This window comes from Neopsephotus bourkii, unplaced genomic scaffold (genome assembly GCF_033783945.1).
Source record: "Neopsephotus bourkii isolate Nb327-2 ecotype Australia unplaced genomic scaffold, CSIRO-AGI_Nbou_v1 NB_690, whole genome shotgun sequence".
Lineage (NCBI taxonomy): Eukaryota > Metazoa > Chordata > Aves > Psittaciformes > Psittacidae > Neopsephotus > Neopsephotus bourkii.
The window spans coordinates 2,927,559-2,938,152 of record NW_026901189.1 but is presented as its reverse complement, the minus strand read 5'-3'; the positions used below and the strand labels follow the sequence as shown (position 1 = coordinate 2,938,152).

At 41.5% G+C, this 10,594-nt stretch overlaps 1 protein-coding gene across 1 annotated transcript in view; it reads right to left on the bottom strand.

Annotated features, from left to right (window-relative positions):
- Window positions 1-10,594, bottom strand: part of WRN (WRN RecQ like helicase) — a 48,657-nt gene that overhangs the window by 1,513 nt on the left and 36,550 nt on the right. Inside the window, exons 26-34 of the mRNA XM_061353618.1 lie at window positions 9,074-9,149; window positions 8,824-8,897; window positions 7,178-7,256; window positions 6,800-6,912; window positions 5,806-5,920; window positions 4,400-4,525; window positions 3,043-3,205; window positions 1,831-2,045; window positions 187-400 (exon numbers count right to left, since the gene is read on the bottom strand). Of these exons, the coding sequence (XP_061209602.1) occupies window positions 187-400; window positions 1,831-2,045; window positions 3,043-3,205; window positions 4,400-4,525; window positions 5,806-5,920; window positions 6,800-6,912; window positions 7,178-7,256; window positions 8,824-8,897; window positions 9,074-9,149 (1,175 nt within the window). The remainder of the gene's footprint in view (window positions 1-186; window positions 401-1,830; window positions 2,046-3,042; window positions 3,206-4,399; window positions 4,526-5,805; window positions 5,921-6,799; window positions 6,913-7,177; window positions 7,257-8,823; window positions 8,898-9,073; window positions 9,150-10,594) is intronic.

Sequence of the window (10,594 nt, the reverse complement as noted above, 5' to 3'; positions counted from 1 at the left end):
TTCAAACACAAAGGAAGTGGAACTTGTACTTGGCTCTTTCTTGTAGTGAATAAGAAAATTTCCTCCATCCCCATGGCTCTAAAAACTTGAAGTAACTTGATTATGTCTCAAGTACTGTGTTTTTAAATGTGTCTTTACAGCAAAGGCACCAGTTAAAAATGGCATAGTGGGAACAGAGATATTAACTTCTACATTCTAAATAATGCCTGCTAGTCACAGGTTGAAACAGCAACCTGAGATTTTTGGACTGAGTGCACATCTTGGTGTTACTGAGATCATCTCTACTAGCACTTCTACACGCTTTATTACAGTAAGAACATCTGGTTACCAAAGCCAAAGGTACCACTTGCAGATGGGTTTTCTCTGCTCTTTCCCCCAGTGTCAGATTGATTGAATTGCCCTATAAAAACAGCAGTAACATAAGGTTGTTAAAACCCAAGATCATTCATTAGCAGATTCAAAAGGTGCTTGCTACAGGGAATTATTAGAATCAGCATATTTTCTGAAGGAGAAGTAAATAAAGACTATTTGGAATAGGTTTTGGATTTGCAGTCTATGCATTTATGTAATATTAATTTGATTTCTAATAGCATGTCATTCCTGTTGAATAGCTCCATGGCTAATAGTAGCAGGGGAAAAAAAGTATTATTTGAGCTCATGAAATTGGACTGCCAGGAGTTAACTTCAGGAAAAGGGTGGTTTAGACCCAGATACTGTCTAAATAAAACAGCACTTGGATACAAGAAATAATCAATTTGGCAAAATGGCAAGGCTTGACGATTTGTTTGAGACAGAGTTGAAGAAATCAACCCCAAACATGAAGTCCTAGAGCAGGCAGCAGAAAGATCTGTAATTCCTTTTAATAATTTCTTTTTAATTCCTTTTTAATTTCTTTGTAATTCCTTTTTAATTTCTTTTTACCACCAATGCAGGGTGACCTTTTGTACAAGGTGCTGAGCTGGAACTTGGGAGATGTTAGCCCAGCCTTTCTCCAACAGCAACAAAGAGCTCCTTATTTCCTGAGATTTCTTCCCAATGAGTCAGCCTTATGGCATGACACTTGTTATCACTTCTATGCCCATCAGTTTCAAGCAACAGAGAAACCCATGAAAGACTCAGACATTTCTAAGAGGCACTGCCTTTTTTTCACACTCTTTAACTCTTCTGTTGCCTTAGAATTCTGTGCAGGAAGAGAGTTACTTTTCTCCACATCAGGTTCACTATCAGATACCAATGCACACAAGCTAGCCAAGGGTGGAACACAGAATCTGTGGCTATGACGGATCCAGATTTCCAAGTGTTTTCATATGGGGGAGCACATGGAATCTGAGCTTTTTCCTCCACTGCCCCAGCTACACTAAGTCCAGGATTTTAAAGGGGACCTTTTGCATCCACATCCTGAAGGACTGAACTATAGCAAGAAGTGTTTACCCCTGAGGCCACTGTTAAGCTGCCATTGTGGTGGTCTACAGTGGTGGACAATCATGTGCCTTATCTCCTCGGGCTGGATGTCCAGGACTTATTATGGTAGAAATGAGCTGACAGACCCACATGGCACCTGATTTGATCTCTTCCTGTGTGTATCAGATTACAGCTATGCTGCACAGGGGCAGCCTTCTTCCTAGGTCAAGACTTTGCAAGGGGAACTCTCTGGTTCTGCTGTGAGCATTGCTCTTCCAGGAGGGGGAGGCAGACTCACTCAAAGCTGACAGAAAGACAAATTGTGAAGATGAGACACTAAGCACTACTGGGAATAGCAAAGGGCTTTTAAGCTGCTCCAAAAGAGGAAACTATTTTCACAAAACCAATTTTATACCTTTTCTTACTAACCTTTGTTTTACTCCACATGGCATCTTCCCTGTTTTCTTGATTTGCTCCTGCTTTTTCCTCCTGCTCTTCTGACCACACCACCATCCTTTTGAAGCCTGAGCCATCCCAAGACTTACTTCTGTCCCCTTTCTCCAATAATGCAATAGTCATCCTGATGAGATACAGTTCAATATTTGCAGGAACAAGTTTTCTGATTGCTTGAATTTTAGTGGTGTCTTGGAAAAAAAGCATAAAATACAATATTAGTTTTTTTTAATCCTCTTGTCCTGTATTCAGTTTTCTTTCATAAAACACATCATTAAAGCAAAAGATAAAGGCACGGAGAAAGACAATAAATAAAACAGTGGATCATGAGCTCATGGGATAAATCCCCACCACATTCATTACTATCCTTCAATTTAGTCAAGTATTAGAACTGCCTGCCTTAAACATGCATTTCCTATCAACCATTTTCTCTTGAAAGGAAGGCTCTATTAGCCTATGCTGAAAAACCTCTGTTTTTTTAAGTAAAGTACCATGCCAGTCTTCCATTCCAGTGTGGCACTGAATTTAAAATAGCAATCTGAGAGTCTAGCCAAGCCTGTAACTGCAGCTGAAAAAGACCCATTAATCCACAATAGGACAAGAACAATGAAGCCAGCAAGTCCAATCTTGTCAACCTAAGAAATTAAACTACTAGGGCAAGACTGAAGTTTTAAGTCACCCAGTCCCAGAATTCTAAGTCAGCACATGGCTGTCTTCAACCTCTGAACTAGCCCATGGCTCCAGCATTAGGAGCAAGAACTACTTTTCCTGCACTTACCAGGTTCTTCATCACAAACAAGTATCTTGAAGTTGCACCAGGGAAATTCTACAGCTCTTATTCATCATATTTTTTGTAGATACCAGTACTTACAGGAAGTTTGTCAGGCTGATGTTTTCCCCAAAGACGTGAGTAAATACAGATTTAAGAAATATCCCCAAATCTTTTCAGCAGCCATACAATTGAGAGAAAGGGTCTGTAAAGGGCTACCCTACCCCTCTTCAGCTCTAATGAACCACAATAGCTTTATTTTACAACATAACCTTGGAAAGAAAGCAATGACACTGGCCTTGCTGGGCTCTGCCTTGCCACAGCCCTTCCAGAAATGATGGTTTCTACCTGAAGCAGCAGCTGAGCTGTCAGTTTTTCACTCCCCATGAGAAGCTTCAGAGAAGGGCTGCGATGCTCACCTGACTCAATGGGAGGGTTACGAATAACATCAGAAATCATCTGGTGAACTTCAAGAGTCAAACCTGCTCGCTCCAGGTTGACAGGGTAGCCAGCTTCCAGCGCGTGGAACAGGTGAGTGCCAACCTCAGAAAGAGGTAGAGATCTGCTCTCACTGATAGCCCTCTAGGAAAACAAAGGCAGAAGGGATTGAGATGGCAGAATTGTCACCTCTTAAAACATTTGCCTTGAAGAAAAATATCTCAAATAATCTGCATAAACTTGTACTTTTCAAGGACAGATTTAACATCCTCCTTGGAAGAACAGGTTTCAAGCTTCTCCCAATTTCTCCTCAGACAATACACATACTATGCATATAAACATCAGGATTAGTGGATACAGAGCATCTTTATAATTATACATTTAATAATTAAACATTTAATTATACCCATTAAGAATTATACAACTGTTACTTTTCAATTAGTATTTAGGTACACTTTTAAATTAGGGATTAGCTAACAAGGTTTACCTATGCCCTTGGGAGAGGCAAAACAAAACTCAGTACAACTTTATTTTCCTATTGTAGAATTAAAAATAAAACTACATCAAAGCAGCTTATAAGGCTCACATCCCCAGGGTACATGGCATGATGCCACTTAGCCACATGCCCTGGAGCATGTCAACAAACTTGGTTGTGACAGATAACTTGTACTCCACTTTTTTTGTAACAGGTAGACACAGCTCAAACCTGAACTAGAAAGCCACAATAATACATAGCAGTTAAGGCTTCCATTTTGTGTTGAACCTTCCCAGGAGCTTTGTTTCTTGGCATGGAAGCTTTACGCATGGGTATGGCATACGGAAAGGATAGGGACTTAGTACCCAAACCAGAGTTAATGAAACTTATCCCAGTGGTTATTAACCATAAAGATATCCCTTTATTGGGCCCCATGCTTGGTGTCTTTTCCAGCAGGATCAGGAAGTTTTTCTGTATGTCCTTACTAGTATGAAAAGGCAGAGACAGTATCAGGCAGAACTAACACATGCAATAGAAAAGCATGCTGCTAACTCCACTGAAATAGGGCAGTGAAGTGACAGAAACATTCTGCTTTGATGCCTGCCAATCAATCTGCATTGGCATCTTAACAAGCAGGGAGCTGTATCTTATCTCCCTGCTTCCCACTTCACAGCAAGCCAAGTTTCTCATAATTTTACCCATCCATAGCATTAAATTAGATGAGGTACCACTAGCCAGGAAAGTATTTTAAAGTAACCCCACCCCAGAGGATGTAAGAGAACTTACAAATCCCCCTCCTGTAGACAAAGCAACCCCTCCATTAGTTTTTATAAAGGACGCGACCTCCACGGGGAGTAGCCTACCACAGAGAGATTTTTTTCTTGGAACAGGACATATGTAACATGCTCCGAGGGAGAGAGGGCTCTAGTGTGCTTCCAGGGAGATGCTGTTTTCTCATCTTTAGATCCAGATGGAGGGAATGTGTCAATCTAAGTGAGACAGGGTGAATTAATAAGAACTATAACCCAGTGACAACCAATGGATCACCCTCCCATACCTGAAGTTACCCAAAAGAGAAACATCAATCAGGTCCATCTCAATGGAGAAACCCAAGTCCACGTTCAACAAAAAAAAAAAAAACAACAAAAAGCCAAAAACAAACAAACAAAAAAAAGACCACCACCAACAAAACCCAACAAAAAACCCCTCACAAAAACAAACCCAAGGAGAATCCAGACAGACGTCCCATCTTAAATGAATAGGCATGGGATTGTTCAAGGGCCATGAAAAAAAACGAAGCAACCCAGAAAAACAGCATCTGGGTCAACACAACTTCTTAGGTGTTACATTACACCCATAAAACCTAATAGTTTTATTCTGATGGAAAAAACTATTTTATCAGCACAAACTGTGGTATTCAGTCTGCTGCTTAACATGGGAACTCCTCTGTTTGTTTTCATTTTCTGCTCAAGACAGATTCCTTGAAAAAAAAGTACCAAATCAGGAATGCTTTTGGTCTCCATTCCTAAATCACAATAGCTTCCTGTGAAGCAGAGTCTTCTCAAGCATTACAGAGAAGTAGTATTGCTGCTCTACCTACTTTTTGGACTAGATAAATCCCCTTAACTGTAGATTTACATAGATATTAAGATCCCCCAAGCAAAACCATTTCGTAGTTTCTCTAATCCTCCACCCTGTGGCCCCTCCTCCCTAGCGGTGTGTCTCATCATAGTGACACAGAAACCACTCTACAGAAAGTCTTGCACAGAAGAAAATCAACTGTGAGAAAAGAACCAACATTTCCAACAGCTAGAAATCTAAGCTCTTCAGCCAGTCTTCTGAGGATAAACTTAAGAGAAAGCAAAGCCCTGCCCTCCTGGTCTACTGAGTCATTAAGACATGATGAAGGAACATCTATGTAAATTTGACCTCCAGCCCCAAATCACAGTAACAAGCTACAAGCTCTTGATAACACCTATTGGACACTCAGCCTGGCCACATGGGTGACCTTTATAAGGTGTCCTGGACTTCCAGGATGGCCACACCAATCTGGAACATCAGCCAGATCCCAATGACATCCCAATGTCATTGCCAAGGAACACATTCAGATTTGGTGAGAACTCTGTACACAAGGTTAGCAAGCTTCACTCCCACCGATGGACGTAATAGCTGGGACATGGACTAACTCTGAAGGACAAATCTGACAGCTACAGACCAAAGTACACTGTTAAGGCTCCTACGAAGTAGCAGCCACTGTGATAATTCATACCTGCAAGCCATTTACTTGGCAGAAGTCCTTAATTTCAGCCAGGAGAGGAATCAACATGGTGGATTTTGCTGCAGATACACCATCAATTCTCTTCACATTCTCAACAGTCGTAGGCCTGGTTTAGGATGAATAATATAAGCTGTGGTAATGTTCTATGCCAGTGCTTTAAAACATCAGATGTCTGTCAATGACCTATGCTTGGCACACAGATCTATTATTGAAGACTTGAAGTGTTATTCCTGTACCTTCATCATCTCTGCAACTACTTAAGTTCACCGCTTCTGCATCTGAATCATAAAGCTTGACTAGAGCAAAAACTTGAAGTTTCTTGCTTACTATTTTTGAGTAACAGTTTTCCACATCCATCTTCATTTGCTTTATTGCCTCCCAAGAGCACATACCCCAGAGCTCCTACATGGAACAACAACATACACATTCCCCAAGTAATGTTCTCTAGTGCTGTTTAGTAGCTAGAGAAGGCACTTTAGATGCATTATCAACTGAGCTGCTCCACAATACCACAATGAGAAAAAAACAACCCAAAACACGTAGTTCCCCCGCCCCCCCTTCCCCCCCCCACCTTGCAGTACTTGAGAGCCACACTAAATTGTGCTTATTCTTTTACACCAGTTACCCATACAAGGTAAGGGGCAGCTTCTGACCTGTAGCTGACCCTTAGCAGATAAGGGCATTGTAAAAATTATTAAGACACAATGCAGAGAAACAGATGGAATGTAAAGGATTAGTAGAACACACACCTTCCTCCTCTGACTCATCAACCTGACAGGAGGTTTGGACGCAGACAAAAACCAAGCCTGATGTCAACTGCTTAACTTATACCAGACAGTGGTCTACAAGGGTATTAAACAGAAATTCTCAAGAGAACTGTTCCCCTACCCATGAAACACATGCTCCCAACAAGAGCAAAAAGGGAATTTGTGACTTGGCTTGCAACCCTCTCAGTTTGTACGACACGTGCACATATCCGCTTTACCTTATTCGGGCCATCTCCACCAGGATCTTATTGGTTGCCAAGACAGCTGGAGGAATTACCTTCTCGTTAGCTACCTTCTGTCTAGCAGTCAGCAATTTGCCATAGAGGGCAGTCTGTGAAGAGAGCCACATTCTCATAAAACGGCTCTAGATTGATGTAATTAATATGAGAGGAAGAGTTACAGCTTCCCTCATCTTCCCACTAATATACAAAAAAAAAATCTACGATCTATTAATCCATCTTAACATATTCAAATCCACTTCTAGGACTTTATTCAAAATATCTTTGTAATATTAAGAGCAGCCCAAGTCAGCTGCTCCAGTGTAGGATGACTGTTTTCTGCAATTCACCTATATCCTCCCTCTTCCCAAAACTTGCCTCTAGTTCTTTTTCTCGGGATGAAACAGCAGGTTCTGAAGTCTTCAAAGGAGATCTGACCAACGAGCACTCTGAAACACTATCGAAAAAATAAAGAAGCATGAAACAAGCTTGTGTTAGATCATTTTATTCAGGAACTTTGTACAAGGCTGTAGGAAAGCAGCAGCCCAACCTATTTTGACTTCTGACAGCACCATCAGACTGCAGTCTCACACCTTGTGCTAGTGCTGCACAGGAGTTGAGCTGGTTGGGGCAGAATGAGCACTATCCCTAACCTAACAGAAATCCTATATCTGGTCCCATAACTTGAAAATAGTCCTACTCGATAAAACTCAAACAGCTGAAATAACACATTTGTGGGGAAAAAAACCCAACCAAAACCCCCCCATCAATATTCCTACCAACAGCTAGATTCTCCTATTGCTAAAAAAAACCATGTTTTGACAAGCAATTGTCCACTCATAACATTATTCTGACACTATCCCACAAGAACCACCTTACGTTACCCCCCCACAGCTGATAATCTTGGCCAAAAAGAGCTAATAACTTGAAAAGCATTAGTAAGAAGAACACAGCTGTTGAGCTGTAAGCAGAATTAGCTGATATTACTGCAAGGCACATCTGCCTAGAAAGCAGCACCACAGCATCCAGTTCATAGGCTCACATACTTCAGGACATTCACCCCTGTGATTGTACTGCAATTATCTGTTAGCAGACAAGCTAAGAGTAGGAACATCCTTCCCTAAGCAAAGGGTGAAATAATACTTGTTTGCATCATAGCTGTCTGCAAAATGATTTTTCTTCACATGGCTGCAGTGGCAGTTATTCACTCCAAGTGACATATCCCGTTTTCCTGTCGTCTCCCAGCATAAGGCACAAGGAGGAATCAAACTGCTCAGAAATGCAAGGTAGGTATAATCTTAAGCACCACACAAGCCAGGAAAACAAATTACTTGGTCTGCTTTTTGCAAAAGCTTGTTTCATTTCTTTTGACCTGAGGGACCCTCAACCTCATTCAGTCTTCTCCAAACTAACACAAAAAAGCAGAAAACTACGTACTCATTTACAGCCCCTGCACAAGGCACATAGGCAGTTCTGCCAGCTTTAAGAGCAAGTCACAACCTAATAACTATTTTGCTTGAATTATTATTTGCAAACTGCTTGGGAAATAAATGACTCTCCATTTGTTACTTTAAGTCATCACAAGTTAAAATTCATTAGTTTCAAACTTCACATAGAAGAGAGTGAAAAAACATGGGCTCTGGAAAATCATTTAATCTAAATCTGCTGTTGCTCCATTTTTAGTGAGCATCTGCTGGTTTTCTTGCCTGGATTTGAAGTAATACCTGTGACAAAGCTGCACTTCAGCAATTAATAAAGCTCACTTTGCCTGTGACACTGCAAGTACATACAACTTGTCAAAGTCCCAGCCCATTACATGTTGTAATAGTTCAATGTTCTGAAATATAATGCACTGTACAATAAGTTTTATGTGCTTGTCTTTTTTTTTCCTTTTTTTTTTAATACATCAAGCCTTTTCATCATCACTTTCCACAAGAGAACACTGGGTTTAAGCATCCTGAAAACAGTATCCCTACCAATACAGTCAAAATCAGGTAATTCAGTGATATTTTAGAATACTGTACCTGTTAGGCATGTTGTTGCTTCCTGGAAGAGTTTCACCTTTTCTCTCATATGAAAACATCTCATACAGAGACATCTGTAAAAAATATAAATAGAAGAACAAAAACAAACAAATGCTGATATACAATTCTTTTCAGTGAAGTTGCTGTTACCAGCCAAATATTCTTTTGTAACACCATGAGACACTTGCAAGGTTTCTTGAATACAAGCACGGACAGACCACAGAGTGCAAGAGGGGTGATACACACAGACCTGCTTCACTGGAGACTGCCCTGCTCTTTTCTTAACTGGTGAGCGCTGCATCGAGGGCACAGGTAAAGGTCTGCTGCTGTAAGGAAGTGAATTGTATCTTAGTCAGGTCAAAGTTATTTGTACAGTGACACTGCCATTAAAAAAAATAAAAGCGTACTAAGCTAACTGATCTGAACTTTGTAAACGGATATGTTGGGCAAATCAGAAGTTCTTACTGATAAATTACTTTAATCACCATTCTTGGAGAAGAAACACTGAGGACCTCAAAGCTTCTCAAAGCTAAAACTAACAAGGAACAAGAATCTTGTCGGCTGCATCAAAAGGAGCATGGCTGCATCAAAAGGAGCATGACCAGCAGGTCAAAGGAGGTGATCCTTGTCCTCTACTCTGCTCTCGTGAAGCCTCACTTGGAGTATTGCATGCAGTTCTGGTGTCCTCAACATAAAAAGGACATGGAACTGTTGGAACAAGTCCAGAGGAGGGCCTCGAGATGATCAGGGGACTGGAGCACCTCCCATACGAAGACAGGCTGAGAAGATTAGGGCTGTTTAGCCCAGAGAAGAGAAGCTGCACGGAGAACTCATAGCAGCCTTCCAGTACCTGAAGGGGGCCCTACAAAGATGCCGGTGAAGAGCACTTCATGAGGGACTGTAGTGACAGGACAAGGGGTGATGGGTTTATACTGAAACAGGGGAAGTTCAGGTTAGATATCAGGAAGAAGTTCTTTACTGTGAGGGTGGTGAGGCACTGGCACAGGTTGCCCAAAGAAGTGGTAAATGCTTCATCTCTGGCAGTGTTCAAGGCCAGGTTGGACAGAGCCTTGGGTGACATGGTCTAGTGTGAGGTGTCCCTGCCCATGGCAGGGGGGTTGGAACTAGATGACCTTAAGGTCCTTTCCAACCCAAACCATTCTGTGATTCTATGATTATGGAAGAAACAAAGATTTTTGTGACAACACTTGAAAGATCCACTTTTAAAGACTGTTACTAGAGAAAAAAAAACAGCACCAACTTTCTGGCTTACACTAAGCATACAGCTTTCCCTGTTGCTTATGTTTAATAACCAGCATTTTTTGACAGGCAGACAGCAGTTGAGAACACCACAACAGTAGAACGTTAAAAGACAAAAGAAAATTGCTACTTTGTCTTTACCCAGTTTTGGTTTTGAGCAACAGTCTCCACTAACTTTCCCAGTTACACAACCACTCCATTAGCTCCACTGAAAACCTCAGCGATGAGAGACTGTCTAATTTAAGCTGCAAAGGCACATCACTTTTCATACCAGCAGTCAGAGGTGTTTATCCAAGCACTCACAGTAACTTCTTTAGCTCAGAGTCACAGAATGGTTTGGGTTGGAAAGGACCTTAAGATCATCTAGTTCCAACCCCCCTGCCATGGGCAGGGACACCTCACACTAGACCATGTCACCCAAGGCTCTGTCCAACCTGGCCTTGAACACCGCCAGGGATGGAGCATTCACCAGTTCTTTGGGCAACCTGTGCCAGTGCCTCACCACCCTCAC